General features: G+C 38.7%; 4 protein-coding genes across 4 annotated transcripts; 2 read left to right on the top strand and 2 right to left on the bottom strand.

Annotated features, from left to right (window-relative positions):
* Positions 1-241: 241 nt before the first annotated feature.
* On the top strand, positions 242-2,874 carry arl2bp (ADP-ribosylation factor-like 2 binding protein). The gene is made up of 6 exons (XM_084735035.1): positions 242-386; positions 767-828; positions 1,046-1,152; positions 1,370-1,455; positions 1,705-1,801; positions 2,089-2,874. Exons 1-6 carry the CDS (start codon positions 349-351, stop codon positions 2,185-2,187), a joined length of 489 nt encoding a protein of 162 aa, XP_084591161.1. The 5' UTR covers positions 242-348; the 3' UTR covers positions 2,188-2,874.
* Positions 2,875-5,070: 2,196 nt separating this feature from the next.
* On the bottom strand, positions 5,071-15,334 carry pllp (plasmolipin). Its single transcript, XM_084734962.1, has 4 exons — positions 14,770-15,334; positions 9,404-9,577; positions 7,724-7,840; positions 5,071-6,230 (listed from the first exon to the last, which is right to left on the bottom strand). The coding sequence occupies exons 1-4, from the start codon at positions 14,932-14,934 to the stop codon at positions 6,123-6,125; spliced, it is 564 nt and encodes a 187-aa protein (XP_084591088.1). The 5' UTR covers positions 14,935-15,334; the 3' UTR covers positions 5,071-6,122.
* A 1,783-nt stretch (positions 15,335-17,117) lies between these two features.
* anapc13 (anaphase promoting complex subunit 13) lies at positions 17,118-18,480 on the top strand. Its single transcript, XM_084734377.1, has 2 exons — positions 17,118-17,502; positions 17,960-18,480. The coding sequence occupies exons 1-2, from the start codon at positions 17,404-17,406 to the stop codon at positions 18,083-18,085; spliced, it is 225 nt and encodes a 74-aa protein (XP_084590503.1). The 5' UTR covers positions 17,118-17,403; the 3' UTR covers positions 18,086-18,480.
* An 809-nt stretch (positions 18,481-19,289) lies between these two features.
* LOC146316190 (lathosterol oxidase-like) lies at positions 19,290-22,609 on the bottom strand. Its single transcript, XM_084734080.1, has 6 exons — positions 22,460-22,609; positions 21,762-21,979; positions 21,471-21,603; positions 21,189-21,289; positions 20,281-20,409; positions 19,290-19,989 (listed from the first exon to the last, which is right to left on the bottom strand). The coding sequence occupies exons 2-6, from the start codon at positions 21,969-21,971 to the stop codon at positions 19,720-19,722; spliced, it is 843 nt and encodes a 280-aa protein (XP_084590206.1). The 5' UTR covers positions 21,972-21,979; positions 22,460-22,609; the 3' UTR covers positions 19,290-19,719.
* Between the last annotated feature and the right edge of the window lie 5,061 nt (positions 22,610-27,670).

Raw genomic sequence — 27,670 nt, 5'->3', positions numbered from 1 at the left:
TCATACTTTTAGCTCGGAAAATTACGAAATATCGCTAAGAAACACTGACAGTTGGTGTTCAGTCAACGCTAGCGTTAGCTTAGCTACATGTGTTTAGCTAGCATTAGCTAGGTTAGCCTTTAGCTACTTAGCCACTCAGCCAATTAACGTTATTGTTCAGTAATTACGAAAACTAGTCAGGTGTGGCAGGAAGCTGTTTTGTTGAACACATTGATTTTGTTGTTAAATTTGGCATTTAGCGTAGCAAGCTATTTTATTTTAAAGCTAATTTCAGCCAAACATGAGTATTCTGATGTTGTCCCGTCTCATTCTGTAGCTGTCCGGAGCTGTGGAGAGAACATCGTTGAAATGGTAGACGTGGACGAAGAAAACTTTGTTATTTCCAGGTGGGTTATCCAGGGCTGCTTTCAAGTTATCTGTTAGAAACCCAAACTGAGTCTTCTAAATCTGTCAGAGCAAGTGTCACGTTTAGTTTTAGTTACCGCAGGGTAAGACTCAGTCAAGTCTCAATAAGCAAGCTGCAAGTCTAGATACAATTCAAGTCTTCAATTCAATGCTGATCCCGCATGTAAAAGTTTCCCATTTAATGCTGCTTAAATAGTTTGTTTTTTTTACATTGTGAGGCCAAGTGTCCTAAATTAAATGCAAAGGCCATATGATTACATTTTGAAGATGTGTGATCATCAAAGTTTTCATTTTCACTATAATCTTCATCTAAAGTTTGCCTTCAAGTGATAAAATCTTGCTCTTGTTTTTCTCCTTCCAGTTCCTCAGCTGATGACACTGCTTTTGATACTGTCATTGGCTGCATAGAGGGCATCATCATGGGTAGGATATTTTGGTGCTTTATAGTTCTTTTTCAGTATTTATATACAACGTAGAGGGTGTGGATTGGTAGCTGGATAGATGCCAGTTCACTAGAGCATATTTTATCCAGAAATTTTGTGAAAGGTCAGAATGCTAAACTAGCTGAAAATGTAGACGTTTTCAGTGTTTCACCAGTTAAGATCTATGGTGTTCTACATGTCCATCACTCTTCTTTTAGAGGAAGAATTCCAGCAGCTTCAGCAAAGCTTCATGGAGAAACACTACCAAGAGTTTGAGGACTCTGACGAGAACAAGCTCAGCTACACACCCATCTTTAATGAATATGTGAGTTGCTGGGCATCTTGCTGTGATCTAATGTACCTCCCACACCTATCGTCAGGTAACATGACAAACCATTATCTAATTTCTGTGACCCTGTCTTCAGGGATGCGACAGTTGTATCGCCTTGAATGTCATCTCAACCTACAGCTCTGTCAACGATTGTAATATTCTGTGAGCCAAACTAATTTTAAATTCACAGTAACACCCTTGTCTGCTGTAGGTTGACCTGCTGGAGAAACACCTGGAGCAACGGCTAATGGAGAGGATCCCCAACTTCAACATGAACACTTTCATAGAGCTGCTCATGTAAGATGTGCTGCCAAAACTCTCCCCTGAAGCCATTTTATTCCGTCTGTTTTCCTCTTACAACAACAGAGCTACTTTAATTCAATCGGTGTCATAAATAAATTCAAAGCAGCCTGCCAGCTCATACCATAGTTTGCCTAATGCACCTGTTGTGCCTAACAGATATTATTTTGCAGCACACCACTAGGTGGCACAAAAGTATGCTGAAAATGTAATGACACTTGCCATATGTGTCTCCTCTAACTGCAGGCAACACAAAGAGGAGGTGCCAGGTGACATCTTTGACATGCTCCTGACGTTCACTGACTTTATGGCGTTCAAGGAGATGTTTTTGGAATACAGAAGTGTGAGTTGTCTGTGTGATAAACCTGTTTTCACTGAGAATCTCAAGAAGAGATTTTTAAATTTAACACATTAGGATTTTCTATATGTATTTTTTAGTAGGCATATTGACAGTTGGTGCCATATTCCATAATTGTAAGCTGATCTCTTTATTACTGTAACACCCAGCTTGTGTTCAAGCACATTTGATTGGTTGATTTCTATAGGTTAATTAACCCAAAATGTGTAGTTAGGACCGCTGTTTGCAATGCTTTATTTTAATATGAGCTGTATGATTCTGTGTGTTCCTAGGAGAAGGAAGGCAAAGGTCTGGACCTGAGTCAAGGACTGTTGGTCACATGTCTGATTCCTGCAGGCTCCAAACACAGTGGCTCTAATGAATCGCAGTGACACTCACACACTCAAAAAGTCCAACACTTGAATTGCCTCCTTCTCCTTATGTTTATGTAAATTTTGTCCATGGGCCTTCAGAAAGTAGATGGAAGGTTTTAGGTTCTTTCTGCTACTACACTGGACATAGGACTACCTGAAGTATTCAGATTTGTTAAACTGAAATTTAGAGGTGAGAGGCTTAATCCTGATTTTTACACGCATCCTCTTATTCCCACATCTTTAAATGAACATTCATCATTTATAAGCTGCCTGGCAAAGGAGTAGAAACTCAACGTGCTGGTGCTGGTTTTAGACCTGTGTTTGTGTTTTTCAGGTCATCCTTTTTGTTCTTATGCGAAAGGAATCACCAAACTCATAGTAAGCAGGGAACACCATTTGATATGTTTGAATCTGCTCTCTTTGCCTGGTTTGTTTTTCAGAAGAAAAGAATGTCATACATCTAATATATGTTATGTGAAATTTTAAATGATTTGTTCAGTTTGAAAGCTCATTGACTTGAGTTCTGTTTCATTCCATCCAGACTGCCAGTGGCAGTGAAACAAAGTGGATATGTCTTCTGTGCTCTGCACAGGTCGAGATGTTATGTAAACAAAGTCACATGTGTGACATGTAAGCCATCTGCGCATCCCTGCCGCAACTTTTTGCCCTCTAAGGCCACGGTTGACAAGCTATTCTACCTCTCCTTCTTTCCTGTGTGGAAGTTTTCAAACACCTTTTGTGCTGGCTCACTCACCAGCTATACTAACTGTCTTCAACAATTTTTGTGTTAGTTGAATCCTTCAAATGCTAAATTTTTCAGTCATGGACAGTGGCTGGTCCGCTGCATTACAGGTTGCATTACTCCTGTCTGACTAGCAATTTGTTTATCTTGTTGCACTGAGTTACAAGTCTGCTTGAGGTTCTAATCACATTCTGTGGCCAGCCACACTTCTCACTCGGATGACTTGGCTACAAGTCGGCAGGTTAGATTAGTCTTGCTGGCTAGCTGCTTGTTTTACTGGTTGTGTTTGTGATAAAAGACTGTTGGAGGTTCTGATTTGTGTCCTGTGGCCTTGTCACAGTTGTTGCTCAGATTTCTTAGCTTGACCATAAGGGTGACCAAAATGACAAAAAGATCATACCACAATTTTTTAAATGGTAGGCTCATGATCACAATTTTATCATGAATCTTTTTCATGTTGGTTTTAAGACCATTGTGCAAGTTACTGAACAGTAACCAACCAAACTAATTTGCCTATTTAAAAAATATTTCTCTAAAAGAAAAAGAATAAGAGGCCATTTAAGCCAAAGTGCCTTTTTGAACAGATTTTAATAAGTGTGCGCAATCTGTGTGAATTAAACAATGTTATAATTAACTCTAACTAGAGCAGCAACTGTAAAATGTTTATAACAGCAAAGACACTATATAAACTCAGTATCTCACTGGAATCAAATCTAAAATTTAAATTTAAAAAGGTCTGATGCATCACAATATTTTCCTGCAGGTCACTCAAAACCTTTCAGGGTGAAAAGATTCTGAAAGACCAGATGTAGACTACCATGGGCTATTTATAGCAGGGACGTGCAGATAGCCTACACGTCATGCATGCGAATTTGTTTACATAAGATCTGGCTCTGTGCGGAGCGCGAGGAGACATATACACTTTAACAGCCAGTGGCAGTCATCCAGGAATTCACAGAACCATAGTTACCTTTATAACTTGTGTTTTGTGCCTGTGAAAGTGATTTTTAATGTATGTAGTGATGTGTGTGTGTGTGTGTGTGTCTGCGTGTGTGTGTGCATGTGAGTGTGTCTGCAATTAGAAATAAGATTTACAGTATGGTTTTCAGTACAATGTCAGAGTGTTTTCTACTTGTCTTAATATGACAGCTGTAAATGTAAAAGTATATTTATGTCACTGGTGAAATATTGTTTTATTAGTAAAAAGGTATTTTCAAACAAAACAAAATAAAGGCCTTACATTAAAAACAGACTGCTTTATTTGAACTCTTGCATGGTTGGGCCCCAGCATTCGCCACAAGATTTCAGGATTTCATAGTATTCAAATTCTTAGTACAAAAAGACACATCCTATTTCATAAAGGCACATACATCAGGAGTTGAGCACTGTATCATATAAATCAAAGAAATATTACACACATTTCCACATCTCTGTGAGTCCTTAGTGGAACAATATTAAAAAGGAGTTATTAATGTCCTGCAGAATGTTTGATTAAAACAGTCAATTTTTCTGTTAACATTTATCAATTGATCATCAGTGCTTTGGCTTGGTCCATAGGGAATCAAAGTGTTTCAATGGGAGGTTGGACATTCAGCAAAGGAAATCAGTTCTGCAGGAAACAGATACCAGACATACAATCATTATTTGCACCTTCTGCACTGTCATGTTCAGTTATTAGAACAACATCCTAATAGGAGCATCATCACAGAAAGCTAGCAACAGGAGTCAAGCATGTTATGACATAGACTTGCAGTGGTACAGGCTTATTGGTACAGTACTCACCCATCAGTGCAACAACAACCACGCTCTGTAAACAAGAAATACTAAACAAACTTTAAATAATTAGAGTATATTTCTCCTTGATGGATGACACAGCCTAGTACTCCACACTGGAGGAAGTGTTTAAAATCAAGTCTTTGGTCTGACTGTCAGGTTTGCAGTAAATCTAAGTTAGTGTTTAATCCAGCCTCCCTCTCAAACCCCACTTTTACACAGGGACAAAAATGTTACATGTTATGGTAGAAATCTGATCTTTACATCAATGACTAACTAAGGGCAAACATTTAGAGGAGTTTTGACCAATATTGATTTTTTGGCAATTTTTAAACTAAAGTCATCAAAATTGATTCCATAGCATAAAAGATTTAGGGTTTTTTTAAATTATAGTTTGTGAAAGTGGAGTATTATATTCAGAATATAATCAAGTGACTTGTTCCATAGTTGGCCGACTTTACTTTAAAGGAATAATAGTACTTTTTGGGAAATATGTGCATCTGCGTTCTTGCTGAGAATTAGTTGTGAGAGTTGATACCACTCTCATGTCTGTATGCTAAATATGAAGTTACAGCCAGCAGCCAGTCATCTTATCTTAACATGAAGACTGGAAACGGGGAAACAGGGAACCTGGTTCTGTCCAGAGGTTAGAATATCTACCTTTAAGAAATCATAAACGCCATTAAAGAGCAACCTGTTTTGTGCTAAAGGTACTGGTAAGGAGAATTTGTAAGCTTAGAACAAAGCCAGGTTAGCTGTTTCCGCTAATAGCTATCAGCGCTAATTTGCTGTTTTCAGCATGTAGGCTGCAGCGCAGTGCCACTTGAAACAAGCAACCAATGGCAGACTTACACCTGCAGTGTGCACCTGGTGAGTCAGACTAAAGGTAAGGTAACTGGCTGCAGCCAGAAGCTTAATGTTTTTCACTTTTTGGCCTTTTATTCCTTTATTTGGATAAAACAGCTGAGGTGATGAAAAGAGGAAAGGGGGAGGGAGAGTGGGGGAAGATATGCAGCAAAGGGCCACAGGCAGGAGTCGAATCCACAGCCACTACACAGGACTCAAAACCTCAGTACATGGGGCGAATGCTCTACCAACTGAGCCAATAGGCCGCTGCCAGTAGCTTCATGTAAATATTAGAGACACAAGAGTGGTATCATGCTGTTGATATACAAATTATTTTCATCATGTGAGAATTGAGTTTCACTGAAAAGTAATGTAAAGATATCGTCTGTCTGAATTGGGTTTCATCTTATTGTTAATACTGGCATTAAGCTAAGGTCAGGATTTGGGTTGCCACAGTCAGTAAAGTAATAGTCAAGTGACACTGTGTTGACAGTAAAGTGTCAACATGAGACTATTCAAATATCTTCAGTATCTTGAGGGAAAAGAAAACACAGGGAGTCCTTTGCTGGGATCAGCATCACAGGTTTGAGTCCTAGGTCGGCACTGTGTTGGTGGCAGCATTTCCTCCATCTCCCCTCCAGTCTAAATAAGAGAAGAAAGCACTGGCACCGTATGCCACGGTCACCACAGCACCAAAGAACTGAACAGACAGACAGACAGGGTGAAAAGGGGAGAGGAGAGACAGCTCTTTAATGACTTCACTCAGTAAGCAGAACAAAGGTCTCAGTTCTTTATCATTTGACATAAATCAAAAATATAGTTACATCTTTATGTATTCACATCTATAAATGTTCCAGGCACTTGTGATTTGGAAGCTTTAATGATGCTCTAATCAGCTATTAGACATTGTAAAAGCTATTGTAACTCCACTGGGGTGCCTCAGAGGCAGTAAAATGTAACTGATAAGAGTTTGTGGTAAGACATGGTTGTGTGTGGGTGGGCGCATATCAAATCATATTTTCAATGCTACTTTAGCCGTAAAAAGCATGTACTTTAGCCTGTGAGACATAGACTATAAAAGACATATTCAGCCTGCATTTCTAGACACTGGCACACATATTTCTATCTGCTGTCCTACGTTCACCTCACTCTCTCTCTCTTTTTGTTTTTGTTTGATTTTCTCCGCCAGGCCAACCAGAACCAACCAGCCTAATGTTTTTGGTGCTCATTCATAACTGTATACTCAGGGACCTTTTTGAAAAACCTTTTTTCATTGCCCCACACCAGCGACAGCAGTGGCCAGAGCCATTATGTTTTCAGGGCATCCCGCACTTGTGATCATCATATCTCAGGACACTTACAAAGAATTTCTTCAAATGTGGACAGATATCCACTTGGACTCAGTGATCAACTGATTAGATTTTTGTGGTTAAAGGTCAAGGTCACATTTTTTTTGGCTATAACTCAAGTATTAATGCTAAACCTGACAAAATTTCACACCAATGTCTAAAATGATACTAGCAGTGCTGGAGAGTAACTGATTCCATGTAATTCAATTAAAAAATAAATGCAATAGTAATCCATTACAGTCACTGAAAAAAAATATGTAATTTAATTACAGTTACTAATCAAAATGTTTGTGGTCACAAAGGGTTTACATCCAAATACTCTTTTCAGGTTGCCTGGTGGACACCTGCTCTCTGCTGAGTGCACTCTTCTGGTTGAACATTGACTTTGAACAGCAGAGAGGAGGAGGGAGTGGCAGCAGTGGTACAAAGGTAACTGGACATATTAACACTTCCAATCACATGATGTGCTTCCGAGCCATGTGAGTCATAAGAAAGGCCGGCCCTGCGTCTTACCATGTCACATCTACAAGTTTCAGGTATGAATACCTGCCACAGCCTGATAAGTAAACATGCTATCTGAAACACACCTAGACAAACAGTGATGGCAGTGACAGGGAAGGAGGGCAGGAACTGTGCAAACTGTGCCCTGTGTACAAACTTTGGATGACTGAATGAACATATTAATGTAATAGATTCTTCAGGGCTGGATTGTTGTCTGCTGACCAAAGTATTCCTCTTTCAGGAATTTGCCTTTGCAGACATATTATCAGAGGGTGATCACAGAGTGTTTCTTGCATATTTAAGCAGTTCTTTGTGTTTGAGTCAGTGTTAATGGTGCCCTTACAGCAGCGGCTGCCATATGTCCATAGAAATAGGTGTTGCGGAAGAGATTAACAGATGCTGCGTTGGCCAGGAAGGCGGTCAAATAGAGGACTGTGGCTACACCGTGATACACCATCACCTAGCGAAAGAGCAGAAACAGCAAAAAATTGTTAGAGCTTTCCTGTCTATCCTCCTTCCAACCCCTCTGCAAGCCTGACCCATAGCACCGATGCACCACGAGGCCTAGTGCTGGGTCCCCTTCTCTATTCTCTTTACACATATGACTACACCCCTCAAACACAAGCATTACATTTGCAGATGACCCAACAATGTGTGCAATAACTGCCTAAACCTCAAAAACATTCTGTGCAATAGCTTCAAACTGTTTAGAATGTGCAATAATATCTCAAAGGTTGAATACATTTGACACAATCTAGTAATAGTAGCCCTTTTAATATGAACCTCTTTTACTACTTCTTTTGATCTTTTTCATGATTATTGTCATAATTTATCTGTATGATAATTGTGTATTTGCATACAAGGCATGTAAAGGAAACATTTTAGCAAAGGCACCGCAATTTGCCATTTTGTTCAGTGGCATAAGCATTCTATTCTATTCTATTCTATTTTATTCTATTTTATTCTATTCTATTCTAAATCTTGCCCTCTCATCTCTTTGTTTTGGTGTCTTTCTTTTTTCTTTTTCTTTCTCTTTGATCATTAGACCAGGGCCCTGTCATTCTAATTTCACAAGCTTGACCTCAATCTCAAATGACCCTTGATCAGTGACGCTTTAAACTGAATCCTGTTGCCTCATTCTTGTTTATGCAGCACTTATTCAACCATTTTATGATCTTAAGAAATTGCCCTCAGACACAGCAGAGACATTATGTGCCTTATGGACCAGTCTGCATGTGGATGCAACTAATCATGTTATAAAGAAACACTTGAGCTTTGAAAAGAGGTTTTCAGGGAATTTAAGGGCAGACTGTTAAATAAAAACCCATTTGGTCAAGTTTCCCTGGAATAAAGAGCAAGTTTAGAATAACAATAACACTTTCCTTTAATGTGTGCACTAGGCTGCTACAGATGCTCTACCAGTCTGTAGTGGCCAGTGCTATCGTCTTTGCTGTTGTGCTGTGGAGGTGGCATCAGGACTTGTGGTGCAAACAAAGCTGGTGAGGAGGGCCAGGTCTGTGATCGGTATGGAACTGGACAGTGTGGAGGCGGTGACAGAGAAGAGGATGAGAGGGAAGCTGAAAACTATCATGGACAACCCCTCTCATCCTGTCAATGCAGATATGAGGAGCACGTTCAGCCACAGACTCAATCAGTCACGTGCCTCAAAGGGAGAGTGAAAATCATACTCCACTGACAGTTCACCTGTCACCACCACAGATTATATTTGTAATTTGTGTTTTATTTTATTTTTTACTACATTTCTCTTGTGCTGCTGTGTCAAACTGAATTTCCCTGTAGGGGACCAATGACGATACATTTTATCTTATCTTCACAGCTGACATTTATTATTTCAGTTGATCAAAGAAACCTCTCCCTCATTATTCTGGTCGTGCAGACACTGAAGAAAAAAGCAATTATTTTTGGCATTTCAAAGCTGTTTCTGCAACTCTCCATTCCTTTTTTCTTTTTCTTTTTTTTTTTTTGCCTTCCCTCCTCCCCACCTCCCCTCATCCCTCCATACCGTCAGGGGCCAGGGGACAGCGCTGAGTTTTTGCTGGACGCCGAACAGAATCATGAAAAAGAGGATGGTGGTGAGGAGCCACAGAGTGACGGCCACAAACATCACCCAGCCGTATGCTGATGACACAGTGTAGGGGGCGCTGGCTATCAATGCCCAATGGAGCAGCCCCAGAAACTAGAAAGGAGAGACAAAGAAAACAAGACAGACCAACGAAGACTAGTAAATAGTAGAACTTTTTTAAACATAAATATAGTCTACTACTACTACTACTACTACTACTACTACTACTACTACTAATAATAATAATAATAATAATAATAATAATAAGCTTCAGTAGTATGAGCAGTGTTGGATAATAATGCATTACTAATTAATATTTTACTGTAATATTATTACTTTACCTAGTAACAAGTAGTGGATGGAATTAATTACAATACAGTTACTAATCCAAGTAACTCTGAGGTACTGAGTTACATTTTGACCCTGGTGGAAGAGAGGTGTTGTTTCCACAGCCGACATCTAACAACAAACTCTAACAGTTTGTGTTAACAGTTCACTGGATTTGCAGCTCGGCCACCAACAAGGTACAAAAGTGATCTAGTAATACAACAAGTAATGTAATTACTCTGGATATCAAGTAATAAGTGAAGTAATATTATTACCTTTTAAAGGAGTAATAAGTAAAAAGTAATTTATTACACTTCCTGAGTAACTTGCCCAATACTGAGTATGAGTTAGTCAAATTAAGTCTTTTAAACGTGCATTTATCACTTTTTCTGGCTAATCAGGGGCAGCACAAAGCAAGCTGTTAACATAATACAGACATTATTCTCTTATTAAGTTCATATGCTAATATGCTGGCAAAAAGGTGCTTGTTTACACATTAGCAATTTTTGGAGTCCTGTTTCTGGTCACCTGATGAATATCCAATATTCACCCTCTTTTTACTTCTATTTCTGTCCTGATTCAAATCTGTGGCTCTTTGGTTGCTAAACAATCCACTATGTTCACCAGTGAGTTATTAACTGCTGCTGGGGCTGGGCAGGTAGTATTAGTGGGAAAAAAAAAAACTGCTTAACTGTATGATAACACTTAATTAGTTTAACCTCTTTCACGTTACACAAAGTTATTTGATTAGTTTTTTCATATAAAAATGTTGATTAGAGCAGCTTTAAGTACAAATATCCTAATTTGTGTGTCAGTGTTTCCTTGCTGAGTCTTGATGCTAACACAGCCTTGACTCTCAACTTCTCAGCACCTCTTCCTTCAAAGTATTTGTGTAGTAATATACTTACACTTTTTTGGGTTTTGTCATGAAGAAAATGGACAAGATGACACATGAACTGCACCACATTGAAAAGCACAATGAGATAGTGTGCATCTGCATGTTTCCACGCAACTGTCACTCAAGTGCTGAAAAAAAAAGTGTTTTAAAGAGTGAAGATCACACTTTGAGGAGGACGGGTCCATGTCTTTATGTAAAAAGTTAATGAATATTTGTCTCAGCAGTATCAAAGCTCTTATCAAAGAGTTTTTTCTTACTATTTTTAAGAGGGGATCTCTTCCTAGCCACTCTTTCATCATACACTCTGTATATGCAAGTGAGTTCTGCTGAAAGACAGACTTGAGACGGAGTCTGCAGCCATGTCCTGTGAGCCTGTACTCAGGCACACTGGTGTTTGGAGCTAAATGCTAACGCTAGCATGACAACATGGACACAATAGCAGTGTTAACATGCTGATGTTTGAGGGCATAATCATATTCACCTCTTAGTTTGGTAAGTTAGCATGCTAAAATTTGCGTGTCTCTCTGCTTCTTCCCATGAGAAAGGACACAAAAGGACAGTCTATTGTGTATGCAGAGATCAGGTTTCACTTTTTACACACCTGATACAGACACATACACACAGTGGGCACTCTAATATTGACCTTTACAAAGCACCTATCTCAACAAAGACTTCTGTTCTGAACTAGAGGACTGGGGACAAACCTAACTGCCTGACTAAAACTTTAAAGTTTGTTATTTAACTTTGTTCATAGCCATTACATGTTTGATATTACTACACTGCCAGGGCATTAAGGCTTATAACACAATTTCCACTGCAGAAAGGAACTTAAATTAAATATATGTATCCTACCTCTGGTTCCTTATTCACTGCAAGTCAATTATGGACAAAACTGTCACAGGTTAAAGGAAGTGGGTGAAAAAACACCAAATCTTTGTGATAAGGAGAACTTCATCTTTTCACTGCCCCTTTTAAAATATCTATCAAGTTACACCATGCACTCTACAACCAGTCCCAGCATTTATATATTATGCAGATGTGTTTTATAATGCAGTATACACGGGGCATGTTATTTATTAATATTGCATAAAGAGCTGAAGTTTGAAACTGGAAACCGGTTCTTCTACTAATTAAACACTTACTGCAGATGAATGAATGCACTGATGTAGAAAGAAGGGAAATCTCCCTTTTTTTGTTCCTTTTACTCTTTTTATATTGTTGTTGTTGAAATATGCATATCGGGAAAATGCAAAATTATGTTGCTGTGCCCACATGCACACACAGCACAGAGGACGCAGAGAGAGAGAGAGAGAGAGAGAGAGAGAGAGAGAGAGAGAGAGAGAGAGAGAGAGAGAGACTATTGGAGATCCAGTAAAGGTCTGTTCTCTCAGAATCAGGCTTAAAGGCCACAAAAACAAACAAGTCCTTTTGAATAAAAGTGCAGCTGTGGGAAACTGTGTCACACTGACTCTTACCAAGATTCAGAAGTAGTTCAGCTGTTTTAGTTGTACTTAACCTCTTTGTTTTCTACATGTACACATACACAAGAATGTCATCACACTGCTGCAAATGACTGAAATGTCCTGTAGTTAGATACTGACAATATTTTTGCATTAATGCAATTCAATGAATGCAGTTTTAACATAAAAAAATTGAGAGTAAATTCTTAAAGCAATCTGTTCAAACCATTGACTGCTTAATTAATTGTGGACTATCCATGACATCACCCAGCAGTTTCTTAGGAGCTCTGGGCTTCGCCATCTTGGTAGTGCCTGACTGGGTCAAATAGAGGGCAAAGAGGTGGAGCTGAGGTCGCCAAATGAAGCGGCTACAAAGTGGCTAGCCACCTGTGATGGCACCCGCTCAAAGCCAGCATGCCCGTGATTTATATAAAAATTAATGCCCTGTGCAGTTGATATGAATGGTGAAATTAGCTACAGACACCAAAACTGCTTTTTTGTACCAGGCTATAAACATATTTATTTCTGCTGTAAAGTTGGACATTTTAGTATGAGAGTCTATGGTGAATGACTCACTTTTAGAGCCAGCCTCAAGTGGCCATACAAGGAACTGCAGTTTTTCACACTTTGGACCTTTGGACATCATAAGTCAAAATTCCAGAAACACATTGCTATTGATTTTGGGCTGAAAGGATGTCATCTTTACTTGCTTGCTATTTACAAGAGAAATGTCAAAACATATACATATGTGAATTAAGTTTGTTATTACTGGTAAATGATTTGAGTGGGTATAGTTGTGCTTTATTCTTACCTCAGGGCTTAGGCTACCTGTCACACCTAATAAACTTAAATTACTGCTACCTAACTGGCCCGACTACTACAATTCCATCAAAACCAGTAAAGCTTGGAATCCATAGGGTGATGGAGAAGTGGCAAATGTTTAACAGATCATACGCAGAATAAACACTGCCCCTCTGTCCTTGAGGACTAAGCTATAGGATCAGTGTAATAATGGGATGGTCAGAGGTGTGTGACAGGAGGGGGCGGGGCCTTCAGGGGACAAAGATCTCCTCAGCCTATCAGTCATCCAGCCAGTCACATGTTGTCTGTGTGGACAGAGTTTAGTGGACATGAAACCGCTTGAGGGGGAAATGAGTTTGAGCTGAAGCTGATCCATTTACCCCCCTTCATTCAGTCTTCCAAATGATAATTAAAGCAACCATAAGAAGCCTGTCCTGTTGCCTCTCACAGTCAACATTTGATCTGACAAATGTACATAAATGAAAATCATTATCAATTTAATGTTTAGCCCTAAGCTCTCAACCAGACTGTCTAACTAACCTGGTGCACATTTCCAACAAACAGCAGAGGCTTTGAGCAGTGTCAGTCATGTTTTGTGTTGATAGATAGTCAGTGGCATTTATGGTGCACAAACTGAAGCTTGTTGACACACATTCAAATTCCTCAGATTAATGATAAAGTTTTAATAACCCCACAGATAAAGAGAGGAGGCATACAAATATCTTTATCTAAAGTGGCTTCAATCTTCACTGCAATTTGGAACGATTATCACTTAGTGTGGTTTGTCTTTAAATTCTCAACCATGAATATAAGAGGTTTTATATTTAACAAACTTGTCTGTACTGATCTTAGATTGCCCACACATTGGCTCTTCAAATTTAACATACTGGTGCAGCTTTTAGTTCATTATTGAGGATTGAGGACTATCACTACTATCAAGGAGTTAAAGCATAAGTCTGTATTGATCCCTTAAGTATTACCTGTATTTAAGGCCTGATGTATTCTATTCCTCTGCATCATAGAGCTCCAATTTTGTCAAAAAGCTATTAAAAATATACGAATGAGCTACACTGTTGCACTGGGTGACAAGTTCATTCATCACAATGAACAAGGGCACTGCAGTTTATTTTGACATGATTTCATGCACACTGTCCTGGACTGTCCTACTTAGAGCACCAAATATGTATAATTCCACAGTTGAAACTAGTCCTTAACAGTTAATGCACTCTTTACTTCTGTTTGAGTAATGTTTGCTACAAACTACAGAGCCCTTTAACTAATTTCGTATATTTGTGGCCAGTTTTCTTCTTTCCTTAAAGCTACTACAAGGAGTTTTAGCTGGTTATGAAGCTGTCTCAGTTTATTATTGATGCCCCTATATGATCTAAGTAAGTTAACAAGATCAGCTATCTCTGTAATTATTCTTAATGAATTGCTCATTCCCATTAAAAGGAAACAGGAGTAGATTTTTACTTAGATGATTTTATTTTTGACATTATATTTTGAAGTACAAAAACTGAACTACAAAATATGAAAGTTCCTGGTAGTAGCTTTATTGTTTACTGTATATCTTATAGGAAAAAATGGGCCTGGGCCTGAGAGCTACTGAAGAGGTGAAGAAGTCAGAAAGCAGCCTGGGAGACAGACCAACAAATTGTTGGCTTTGATTGTGTCATGGGATGTTGAAAGAAAAATTCAATCATCCTGTGGCGACAGAAAAGCAGAAGAGAGGTTTGGTCTCTGAGCAGAATAGAAGAGAAATTCATTTTGTATTGAACAGAGTTGAACAGAATAAAAACAGAAAGGAGTCAGTTACATACTATTTCTACCATCATGAGGATGGCCGGGATGCTTCGGATGAAGGAAATGTCCATTTTAGTGGTGACGTTAGCAGCCAGCCCTCGGAGGCTGTTGCCCCCCTGCTGGGAGCCCTGGGAGTGGGGGGAGCTGGTCTCCGTGGTAACCTTTGATGGGAAGTCTGCCATGATCCTGTAGTTTATGTGAAGACGGGTGTCTCGAAAACAGCAGCACCAAAAACAAACTCCTTAAAGATGAAGATAAACGATGAAAGCTTTCGTCCTCCAACAGTTCTCACTCCTCAAAAACTCTCTGAAAGTTTTGATTCAGTAACCATTGACTCCATTCACTGGTGGCAGCAGCAAGGCTGAATCTTCAAGTTCACATATGTTCAAATACAAATATTAAATAAAAGACTTATATGAAACACAAGCTTAAACATTAAAAAGAAAAGAAAAACAGTCCACAGAGTTAAAGAGGAGCCCTCTAGTGAAGTCTCCTGGTTCAGATATCCAGCAGCCACTCTCCACCTGCACTGACAGGTGTCTGACGGTGGTTGTGGTGTGTTGGTCTCTGTACACCTCGTCCTCCCCCTGGCACCTCCCATATGGCTCTCAGAGGCCTCTAACCCAAGTGACTCATTAACATGCTTGAACACTGGGAGAAGGGAGGAAGCAAATAACAAAAAGAAAAAATGAACTCAGGGACGCCCTCATGGTGTGGATGTTTTCATGTGCATATCAAATCTATCTTGATAAGACAAAGAGGTGATGTAGGCTACTGCTGGCTGAGCTACTGAGTTTAATAAATGACAAATATGGCCTGAAAGCATGCTGTAAATTTTTAACCCAAAGGCAAAATCCTATAATCATCTGGTCCAAACTGTCAGTGAGGAAGAATTCTGGTTGAGTGATTTGAAGGGTGACCAACACTGACTATCACAGAGCAGAAAATACTGCTAACTGCTACAAACATCACTTTTATCAAACACCCACATAATATAAAGCATATGTACATGCAATATACATAAAACCTACACAAACAAACAAAAACAAAGCAGCCTGGAAAAATGGATGATAATGCCAGATTCAGGTTCTTTCATGCCTTATGTCTTTTTCAACTTATTTCATTTATTTATTTATTTATTTATTTATTTATTTATTTATAGATGTACCAAGGTCATATTCTGCTGAGGCTTGTCAAAACCAAATTCCACTAAGGTGGACAATAAAAGTGTCGTATTGTAATCATTATATGTTGCGAATGATGTGTGCGTAAAACACATTGTGAACACAATGTGAGGCCAATGTGTACCAACTGCCACAGACCAGATATTTCTGACACAATGCAGCATTTGTTTAAAGTGATTAAGGATTAATGTCAGAAGTGAGATTCAAACATGTTCCTCCTGTTTGAAGGAGGGGGAAGTAGGAGCTGTTGTCAGGAATGGAATTGGAACACACCCCTCCAGAACAAGCAGTCACCAGGTTGTTTGTTCAATACTGAACTCAGGAGCATTTCAAAAAACATAAAGCAAGGGGAAGAAAATGAGAAAGAAAAGAAAAATAAGTATTTTGTATCCATATCCATGTATTTTTAGCCACACAAAAGGGAAACTTTTCACATTTTAATATATTTGGATATGCTGGGTACAGGACTTGAACCAACATACTATGGAAATTACGTGCTGTGTGATTTTATTGTGATATTTGGACATCACTCCCAGACTTTGAGGCATTCAGTCGTGAAGCTGGATTTCCCCAATAGTTTAGGTTGTAAATTATCAATCAATAAATTAACAAGACAGAGAAACAATTGCCATTTAAGTTCTTCCCTGCCTCGTATAGAAATGCTTAGTTTCACATTCTTTGGGGTCTTTAAAAAATGCATTTTTTTTTCTTGTGGAAAAATATAATATTGTTAATATAAGTATTGTGCTATTTTACATAAACCGTCATTAAAACAACCACTTGTACATTTGTACACCAGTTTTCTCTGTTCATACAAAACAAATAAACACAAATTAACACGTTTGAGAGTTTTTCAACACACATGGGTCTGTTCCTCCCTCTGCTGGACATTTAACTATAGTGGCATAAACATCTAAATACACACAGAACATTTACTGAAGAGAATGGTGCACGTATGCGAAGCATTTCTGCCCTCTAGTGGTCACAGCCAGTAACTACAGTTAAATATTTACCAGTAATAGACATTCTCTGTGATTATTACTAGTTTATACAGCTGCACTAATGCGCTATAATAATGCCTTGGTCCCGGGGGTCAAGGCAGAGGCAAGTTTTTTTTTCCAAATTAGAAAAAAAAAAAAAAACTCTAGACGACCGTGCACTACTGCGCATGACAAGTCGGTCGCTATACCCGGAAGTAACCCGGAGCAACAAACTTTTCTTCTCGTGTGCACCAGGCTAGCAGTTGTTATTGGACTGAATGTGATACGGCTAAAAACTAAACAGAAAGCAATTTCTTTACAGATTCAGCAGTAAAAAAAAAATTCACAGACGTTGGCTGCCACGTGTTATTGGTAGTTTCTTAACGTTATACAGTGTGTTATGTATTGCAGCTAGCTTGAGGCTAACTCGGTCAGAGGAGAAAACTTGTGAAGCTTGAGCCGGAGTCTGCTCACAGGACAGGACAGGATGGACAGTGAAATCCAACGAGATGGGAGAGTCCTGGACCTCACTGATGACGCCTGGAGGGAAGACAGACTGCCGTATGAAGATGTCACCATCCCTCTGGTAAATGCTGTACTAATAAATTCATGTTAGCATTGGCAAAGTACTGTTTTTATAGTTTGCTTTCTGCCGGCTGCAGAAATGTCTCATCGACATTTTGAAAAACATTTGCATTTCATGTAGGACAATTTCCTCAAAGACCACTGCTAATTCAGTCTGTAGGGTCGTTTATTTAAGTTTACTTTAGATGACTGTTTAGTGAGGACAGTACAAACACAATCTGTAAACGGATCTGTTAGTAACTTGTGAATTTTGACAAGGGGAGCCATGCATACTTACCAGTTGTGTCAGTAATTAGTTCCTGCCTAACATCTGATAGAAGTTATTGCTGTTTAATTTTACTTAAGGTTTCTCTTTTACTCCTCCAGTTTTTGTCCACAGACTATCAGACTGTTGGTGTAAAGTAGAGTGGACTGCTTGTTTTTTTTCATGCCATTTTGTCTCCACTTTTCTCTGTCAGAGTGAACTGCCGGAAGCTGAGCAAGACAATGGAGGATCCACTGAGTCTGTGAAAGAACAAGAGATGAAGTGGACAGACTTGGCCCTGCAGAGCCTGCACGAAAACACACCGAGCACTGGAAGCTGAAAGACTAATCTGGAATCAAGATTGTAGGACAAAATCACACATGCACACGGACACTGGATTCAGACATGCATAAATGTTTTTTTTTTTTTTATCGGTAATGAGTTTGTATTGTAGTCTTTATAAGAAATAAAATAAATCAGACTGCTTTAATCTTGATGGCAGGAGACAGTCCTTGTATGTGTTAACAGTAACACTTCCTCAGCTTGAACTTTTTTTGTTTTGTTTTGTGTTGAATCCAAAAAGTCACGGTGGATATTCACAAAAATGTTGTTTCTGCCTGTACTGGGCTCTGCGTAAAACTATTCTTTCCTCATTAAAAACTCAATTAACTTCCCATCACTCTGAATTAACAACCCTGCAATAAACCCTACTTTCATGAAGATTAAAGAGAAGAATACGATTTTGTCAAAACTGTTATACTGAGATCAGTACTAGAATTCAAGGATGTCCTGTTGTCCTGGGGACAATAAAAATAGCATCTGGGACACAAACATGGTGTCTGAGACAATTCTGGGAGAGTAGTGAAACCTATTAAAAACTTTAGAGCATATAAAGATAGGTGATATTTGGATAACATAGTCACATATTGGCCTTGCCTGAAAAAATAGTAAAACTTAATTAAGTGACATATTAGTCACCAGTGAACATACTCAACTCTGAATTTTCACTTGACCCACAAAACGTCTGTATAACATGTAAGTTAACATTATATGATGTAGAAATATAATCACAAATGCCCCATGTGTATATTTTAATATTTGTAGTAACCTTTTGAAAAATACACAGTGTGACATTTAAGTGCATCTCTTAAAGTTGTGTCCATCAACCTGGCAGCAGTGGACCTGAGTGTAAGTGAGGCAAAGTCGGTATTTTCCCAGTCTTAGAACCCATGAACTATCATTTCAGTGTTCATTTGCTTTCCCATATGTCTACAGATTTTGCATTCAAATGCTGTTAATAAAGGTTAGGATTTCCTCACATGTTGCACCCTTTGTTAGCAGAGTGAGGTATGTAACATTTGACTCTGTATAAATAGTCATTAAATTGTAAAAATGCAACTGTGCAGTGTTACTCAGACGAGGTCAGTTGAAAGCTGAATTCTGGACAGTTGTGGGACACTAAGCGAAACAGTTCATTTTGAGTCCAGACTCATGTGTTGACTCAACTTTAAGGTCATTTTGGATACTGTTGTTTGTGGTAGTGTTGTTTTATATTGAAGAGTTTTTCTAAAAGTAGTTTACGCTTATTGAAACACCTAAACACCTGTACTTTAGGTTTATGTTCATCACTTAAACTTCAACATTGCTGGTTTTATTCACTGTGGTGGTACATTCTTATTTCCCGCCAAGTTATCTCTAGGCAGCATATTTAACCATTTTATATAGAAATATTTAAGAAAAAATGCAGTTCCCTCCAAATGTGCTCAAATTATTTTGTACTCAACAGTTGCACAACTCAATTTTGAAAAAAAATTGTCAAACATTGAAATCCATTGTCTCTTGTCCCTGCTCCTGTAGGCTCGTTTTGCATCTACTGCAAATGTCTCTTCCATCATGACCCAGGCTGAGCAGTTCTGTAGAAACCTCCCTGAGTCATTTAAACCAGAAAAGAAAATCCTGACTGCCGCTCCATCGTCACTGTGTTTGTGCAGCCTCTGCCATGAGCTTGCGAATGTGATCATGTGGCCCCTTCCCCAGCAGGGCTGAGGGGTGTCGGTAAGAGCCCCCGAGACGATCCCAGAGTGTGAAGTATTGTCCGTAGTTGTAGTTGAAGAAGAGGTGATGGTCTACGTGGTGAGCAGCTCCGTTGATCAGATGGATCAGAGGACCGGGGATGCGGTAGTCTCCATCATGAATGGAAATGGTCCAGATGTTGACAAAGACAAAGAGTGAAAGGTAGACCGCCTGAAACACAAATATCACTTAAACATCATTTAAAAGCATTATAGTTAAGCTAATTTAAGTTTAGTTAAGTGACAGTTTACATAATGTTAATAATCAGTGATGTTTGGAATTTGCTGCTTTTTTTTACACAACTTTTCAAGCAAACATCATAAAAATTTGTCCTCCTGCAGCTGAATTTGAAAAAATTCAAGTCAATGCCGTGCAGCTTGTGTAGTCATTATTTGCAATATATTGTTACTCTTCAGAGCTAACATTAAAATGTGTAGTAAGGAGTCATAAGTAGACTCTCACCTTGTGGAGGGGGAAGATGAATGGGTAGATGTGATAGGGTAAACTCTGCAGGAAGCCATCCAGTGGGTGGAAGGCATGGCTGGCAAAAGGTGTTGGGATCTTGAATATATGGTGCTGCTTGTGTAGGTGCTGAGGGGGAAAAGCACAAATGGTCTGAATATTGGGGCTGTTTTACAGCAAAGACAAAGATACAAAGCTCTAAAATGAATTTTAGTGAGAAACAGAAAGTTTGATGGAAAGGGCGTCACCTGTCTGTAACTTTTATTAATTTCCAACATGCCTAAAAAATATTAGTTGATGTTGTTGAGCCCTTACTGGCCAAAAATAAAGTCACAACATTATTTTGTGTAATCCTAACCTCTCATAGTTGATCTTGTTTTTGGCCATGTGGGGGCAGCACAACATGCTGCAAACATTTACATATTGTCTCTCCCTAAGTGCTTCTAGCAAACATGAGAGCGAACAGTGTCTTATTTACTCATCAAGCCACATTTCTGTTCACCTGATTTATCGAAGTCCAGTATTAACCTTTTTTTTCAGCCCTCTTTTGTTCTTCACTAGTTAGTGAAGGATTTATATGCCTATTAAACAACTAAATATTCTTCTTTTGCTGCTGAACAAGTGAAAAGTGTGTTTTTTTTTCACTGGAAATGATGGCCTGCTGCGACAGGACACAGACTGCTGGAGCCATGAGACTTAATTAAAGCAGTGAAGTTATTCACTGTGACATAAAACAATTAGATGAAAGATGCTTAAATGTTTCACAGAGCTGAGGGGAGCTCTACTCAGGTCAAAATCCTCACCTCCAGCAAGCCCTTTCACATAATATATAGTTATTAGGTCCATTGTTTATTTGGGAATATCATTTAGAGCCGCTTTAAACTAGACACAAACATGCTGAAGCCCACCTTGTAAATGCTCTTGTGGTGCATGCCCCAGTGTATCCAGTAGATACACATGTCGGTAAAGAACAAGAAACCAGCAATGCTCAGGAACACCCCAGGCCAGCCTGAAACAGAAACAAAGTAAGCTAATGAGTCTTATCAGGACTAACTGTTTTACAACCTGTGTTATCAAATGAGAAATATTTGATTTACAGCAATTAGAAATTATTTCCATTTCAGTTCTGAGTTGATTGAAGTGAACATGAACCCAGGCCTGGGCTTTACGGTTTCAAGTAAATGTCTCACCCAGAGAAGAATCGCTGATGTTGTCATAAAGTTTGCTGTGTCCCCTGACCTCCCAGAAGAAAAGGGCCACTGTGGGGAAGCTCATCCAGAAGATCGATGCAGTTCCCAGTTGAATCTCGTTTCTTACCTGGTTCTGTCGGCAGATCAAACACGCAAAGTTAGGATTTTATGTTACCTCAAATGATACAAACAATGGTCATAGTCACTAATAATTTACAGCCCCTCTCAATTCACTGACCTTAACCTAATCTACAGATGTGAATACGGGGCCTGGTCCGTTGAACAACTTACCTCAATAAAGTGTGGATGTTTCATGAGCTTGCGGTCAAACACATAGTAGAAGCTTAGAGCACCAAAGCCCAGGTAAATCAGCTGTGCCCCCAGGTTGGTCACTGCCCACAGGCTGATTATCTGACGCAGAGCACCATCCTCAGGCCATGAGGCCGGGTAAACATACGGAGTGAAGATGTAACTGTCTGCAACTTTCAGCACATGATCCATGGCTCAGTCTGTGAAGAGGATGAGATGTAATGTGACCAATCATGAGCAAAACTACCATGACACAGCTGACCAAAGATGTATGTCAGAGCAATCCAACAGCAGAAAAAATGATGGATACAATTCTGTCAAAACCTTCAAGTATGAAAAGGTTGTTAGTACTGTGTGTTTGCAGTTATCTAAATCTGTTATATACTGAATAATGCTGAAATTTAAATACCCTGTGGGTACTGTGTCCATGATTTACATGGTAGAATCAGCTTAAGGCGGCGCTTGAGGTTTATACATCAACCTTTTAAAACAAACAAACAAAAGAAAATCATCTTCCATTTTATCATTTTATTAGGATTATTCTGTTCTAGATGATTTCCATTGAGACCTATCTGGCCAAGACAGGCAGGTTATGTAGACATGTGACACTGCAACACACGGTGAAACAGGAGAAAAAAACACGAACATAGTTCCAAGACAATCAAATTCAACAATCGTACCTGTAACAAATGGCAACTGTCCCAATGCAAACCACTCAAATATGGCTCTTCTATTAATACGACTGGACTTGGTTTAACTGGACTCTTGCTGCAAATGGCACCAGCACCCCTTCAGCCATCCATTACTGACTGTTTGTAAGCAACCACATCACTTTGCTGATAATTAGACCAAAGTCCTGAGCGTGTTTCTGTTGTTATCAAAAGCCTCATCTCGAGTTTAACTAACTTGGTTGATGAACTTTTCTCAGATCCAATCAGACTGTTAAACAGAAATTCGTTCACACCTCTGTTACCATATCATGCTATAATCAGTGTGAAAACAGAAAAGCTGTGAACAACAGAGTAAGTAGCTAAGCAGCCTCATGCTGTATAGGTGGAGTTCATGCAATGAGTAGGAGCAGGAATTCACTCACAGAAAACAAATGTGTCTAATGAATCTCGTACAGGAGACAGCTTCTCTCTCAGCAAAGTAGTCACCCATGTGATGCAGTTCTAAAAATTGCTCTTCACCTGTCAGTTATGCTTACTAATACAGGAAAAGCTCATTTTGCTTAACCCAAATCTGATTCTAGAATAATTACCTTTAACATGTGCAGTAAAACATAGCCTTAAAATAATACTGGTATAAACACATAGGAGCATAATGATTCTGTGTCAGTTTACCTTCATTGAAAATAAAATATATCACACAACTAAAAGCATTTTCACCTTGTTGTCAGATTTATAAAAATTATATTGTTTCAATGTTAATTTCTGTGGCCACACTGAGAAATTACAAAAGGCTGTTTCATGCTTTTCATTCATTATTTTGTCATGATTATCAAAAGAGCCTGTTTCTGAATTGCTTATTGCTGTTGAACTGACCTGCTTTAGGACCAGGGCCAGACGTGAAGAAGTGTGAACCTTCCTAGAAAGTGGACGAGTCCTCATTCCTCCACACACTGTGTCCACCAGCATATGATTTGTGACTGGAAACACGTGGCCAAATGGACCAAATTGTTTTAGGACAAATGAATAACGCTGCTGGTATGAATTTATCCTGCATTAACAAGTTTTCCATAACTCTTATAGTTTTTTCCTAAAAGCTGGCAGAGATTCAGGGGGAAACTCTTCTTTGCTTAATTTTACTGAAGCAGTAAGTGTGTTGGGGATCCAGAGAGATACAGACAAGTCCGTCCTGGTGGAACAAGATCCCAGCATGCTCAGCAAATAACAGGGAGCTCAGTGACAGCAAGACTTGATCTTCCAGTCAGATCTGCTTATTTTAGTAGAGTAAAATGATCCTTCCCTATTAGCTATTAATTAGTAATGGTTATCAATTTATTAGATCATTTATATTAAACAAGTGAGATCATCTTCAGTCTGATGCCTTTATATACAATATATTCATCTTCGTAAGTCATCAGAAATGGCATCATACCAATCAAACCTTGCATTGCCTATATTTATCTACCTTACATCTGTTATAATGCTAAGTGAAAATCACTTGCAAGGGTAAGCCTGTCATTTTTTGTGGTGCATACACCCTGTCTCACGCTGGGCTTTAGGATCAAATTCCCCCCTGTCTGCCCTTTCTACCCTTTACACACACACACTACATACAGATTGCACTCGCACACACACTCACCTCGCACCCATCACACACACATGCACAAAGACAAAGTAAGAGGTGTGAGTTTGATCAGGAGGAAAATATTTATCACCTCAAGACTGTCACACGTCTGTGTATGTCAGTATCTGACTATATTTCAACTCTTCCAACTTGTCACACACACATCTCACTGGCAATGACTTGCAAACTATCACTGAGCAAGAAATACAAGCAGTGCAAACCATGTAATGGGATCTCTTCTCAGAATAAGGACTATGTCTGCACAGAGAATCTGAACAAGATGGTGAATGTTTTCATGCAAAGAGTTCCCCTTTTTCTGTAGCTGAAGTTACTATTTATCCGTTGTGATCAATTATATTACTTTATGTACAGTTTTTCCACACAAGTATCTCTAATGCTCAGTGACTGTATGCACGTGTTAACGTCTTACATGTGTGTAGATCATGTTTTGGCTTTGTGCTCCTTCAAAGCATAAAGTTAATTGCACCACATGTGTTGCTTGTACTTGAGTGTTTGGTATCCTTCACTTTTCCATCCATTAACTTATGAATCTTATAGTAAATTGGAGGGTTGTCATTTATATGTTCACAGATTGCTGTCATAGCCTGACTGTTTCAAAATATACAATGCAAAATAAAATGTAGACAACCTTTTTTCTTTTAACAATTTTTTATTGATTTTCCTTTAAACATACCATATATATAGGAGGACCCACCTCTCCCTCCCACTCCACCCACCCAACCATCCCCACTGGTCCCTCTGCTGTAAATCCAGAGCTTCAGAAGGATGATAGTCCAATGATGTGATTTTCTAACCAAGAATAACAGCAAGAAACTAATAAGTGAGTAAATTAGTAATAGAAAAGAGTAAATAAATAAATGACTAAAAATGGGAAGAAGAAAACAATAAAAAAACATTAGAGACAGACAGAGGGCAAGGGGGGGGGTCTCCTCTGCCTCACTTTAATGCTGGTATTCTAATAATAACCTTATTTAATGAAATTTGTAAACTCTCATATTCTAAAAAGGGGGCCCCAGTCTTTCTAAACTTTTGCAAGGAACCTTCAGATTACCTTTTTGACATGTGCACTATTATTAATACAAATATCTCAAATATATGATAAGGACATACAGAACCAAACAGTTCAAAGCTCTCGAACAAGGACAGCATTCTGTCTTTAAATATGGAGGTGACTCCCTCTAGAGTCCTCTGACATAAGCAGCTCCTCTCTGTGCTGTGTGCAGTCTATAGAGAGAGCTTTGTATACATGTTTGCAGATTTCTCATGGTTGTCACCCCTAATGTACCAGAATAACAGTTACTCATCATTGTTTGGATCATAGGTTTAGATTTTTTATTTTTTTTTTAAATCAAAGCCACATAGTTAAAGGTCTTAACCAACCAACCTGAGTTTTAACAGACAACATGAGAAATCAGGGATCACTGAGTTTTAATAATGTTCTGAAGTGTTTATGCATTTATAATAGAAAAGTACCTACCATTCACTTGTACACTCCAATATCCTATTTAAATTATTCACCATAATCACCACAGATTCATCTCTGCAAATAGTAACACCATCTGAAATTGATTGTTTGCTAAATCAAATAGTGGATTGTACCATCAGAGATGACAGTTAGATGATAGTTCAGGTTAATCACAGGAAAATATATTGATATCCACTTTTACTTGGTGTTCACTGAGTTGTTCATCGAAGGCTACATTCTTGTCACCACATGGACGCCTTATGTTTAAGTATTTTTGTCCTCAGTTAGATAGAATTTGTCACCACAGTATCACATAATCTAGAAACTGCACTTGATCTGTATGAAATCTAAAAATCCATGGGCACATTTTTACACTTGTGTCATTTGTTTATTTGGTATCTTTGAGGAATTCGGGACCCTAGTTTTAATTTGAAAAAAAAAAGAAAGAAAAAAAGCTCTGGGGGCTTGAGCATCACTTATGTGTATAAGTTATTTGCTTTTTGTATGACCTATTCAACAAGACATTAACAATATACAATATACAGGCCTAAACACAGTAAATATATTTTATTTTTCTCTCAGGAACAACATTTCATGTTGCACCGTGAGGAATGTGATTCTTTTGTGTTGTGATTGCTATTCATTGCTATTCAAGTTGTTTCTAAAAAAAAAAAAAAAAAAAAAAAAGTTGCACTCTGCTCTAAATTTCTTTTATTTCACTCGTTACACTCGGTTTACATCGGTCACATCATACAATGACTCAGCTCATCATTACGCACTAACCGTCATGTACAATCATTTATGTGGAAAAACACAACCGGACGGTGGCGAGCGCAAAACAGGGACAATGATGCCTTCAGGCTCCCACCACAAACTCCTACATCCGAGTGCAGTGGATGTAAACAGTCACTCTCCTCTGTGAAACAAACGAACCTGTGAACATACTTTAATTCACACAAGAGTACATTTGTGTTTACAGCTGATGTTTGTATGCTAATCATCCACACAAGATTAAAAACAACACGGAGTAGGCTACACTAGTCGACTTACTTTGCGGTCACCGGTAAGCCTGTTCATTTTCATCATGAAATAGTGATAATCTTTGCTCTGAATCACAAACACCTCGGTGCTTTAAATAAACAATTGTCTTGTATGGCATCTGGAGCATTTACCAAACAAAAATCAAAAGCATTGATATTTCCTACTGCACACGGTACTTAAAGGCAGCACGATACAATAGGCTATTTACTCTGGTTTGCTCACGAGCGCTGGTTGAAGCAGCCGAGTGCAGAGCAGCGGAGGGGAGCGGAGAGAGGACAACAAACAGAGGTGTGTTTGTACCGTGTGCACACACACCATCAACTTATTATAGAACGTTATAATATATTAATCCTAATTTATCTATGGCAAACACCCGAAATCATTGAGAAACATTACAGAAAATGACTGTTTTAATTTAATTTTTAAAATGTGTCCTTAAGCTGACTCTACACGTGTGCAATATTTATCTTGAATTGTACCTCACCAAGACATCATACATTTACATTTACGCAAAATAAGAAAACCTTAGCGGTCAGTATAATACGGATTTACACAGACAGTACAAGTCAAGGGGAAGATCAAGATTTAGACTGAATTTTGGTAAAATGTAAAGGGATTTATTAAATGTTTGTATTTATCTGGAAATACAACCGGCCCTCAGAATAAAATGAGGGCTTGTAATTGATGACTGGAAAGCATAAATAATTTGTGACTAAGCATGAGATGTATCTGAAAATAATTCTTCAAAAATAAAAAAGAGAGAAAAAAAACAATTGTCTATCAGACTGTGTGTATTGTAATTGTATTTTTTCACCAGTTATTTATCTGAACTTTCATTAAGTTAATAAACCCAATTCCATTATTTTAAATATTATGCGCACCCCCCCCCCCCCCCCCCCCCCCCCCTCCTTAAGAGCATGTGAACACATCTTAACAATGCTTTCCTCCGCATTTTTCTTTCACTCTGTGAATCCGTGCGCAAATGAGCGCATGACTTGTTTGTGCGCACCAAGTTGTGCTCACGGATTTCCACATTAAAGCATTTTTCTGCAGTATACCTCCTGGGGGGTTA

The sequence above is a fragment of the Lutjanus erythropterus genome, chromosome 13 (assembly GCF_056507025.1).
Source record: "Lutjanus erythropterus isolate fLutEry1 chromosome 13, fLutEry1.hap2, whole genome shotgun sequence".
Classification (NCBI taxonomy): domain Eukaryota; kingdom Metazoa; phylum Chordata; class Actinopteri; order Lutjaniformes; family Lutjanidae; genus Lutjanus; species Lutjanus erythropterus.
This window is presented reverse-complemented; position numbering and strand designations above follow the sequence as displayed.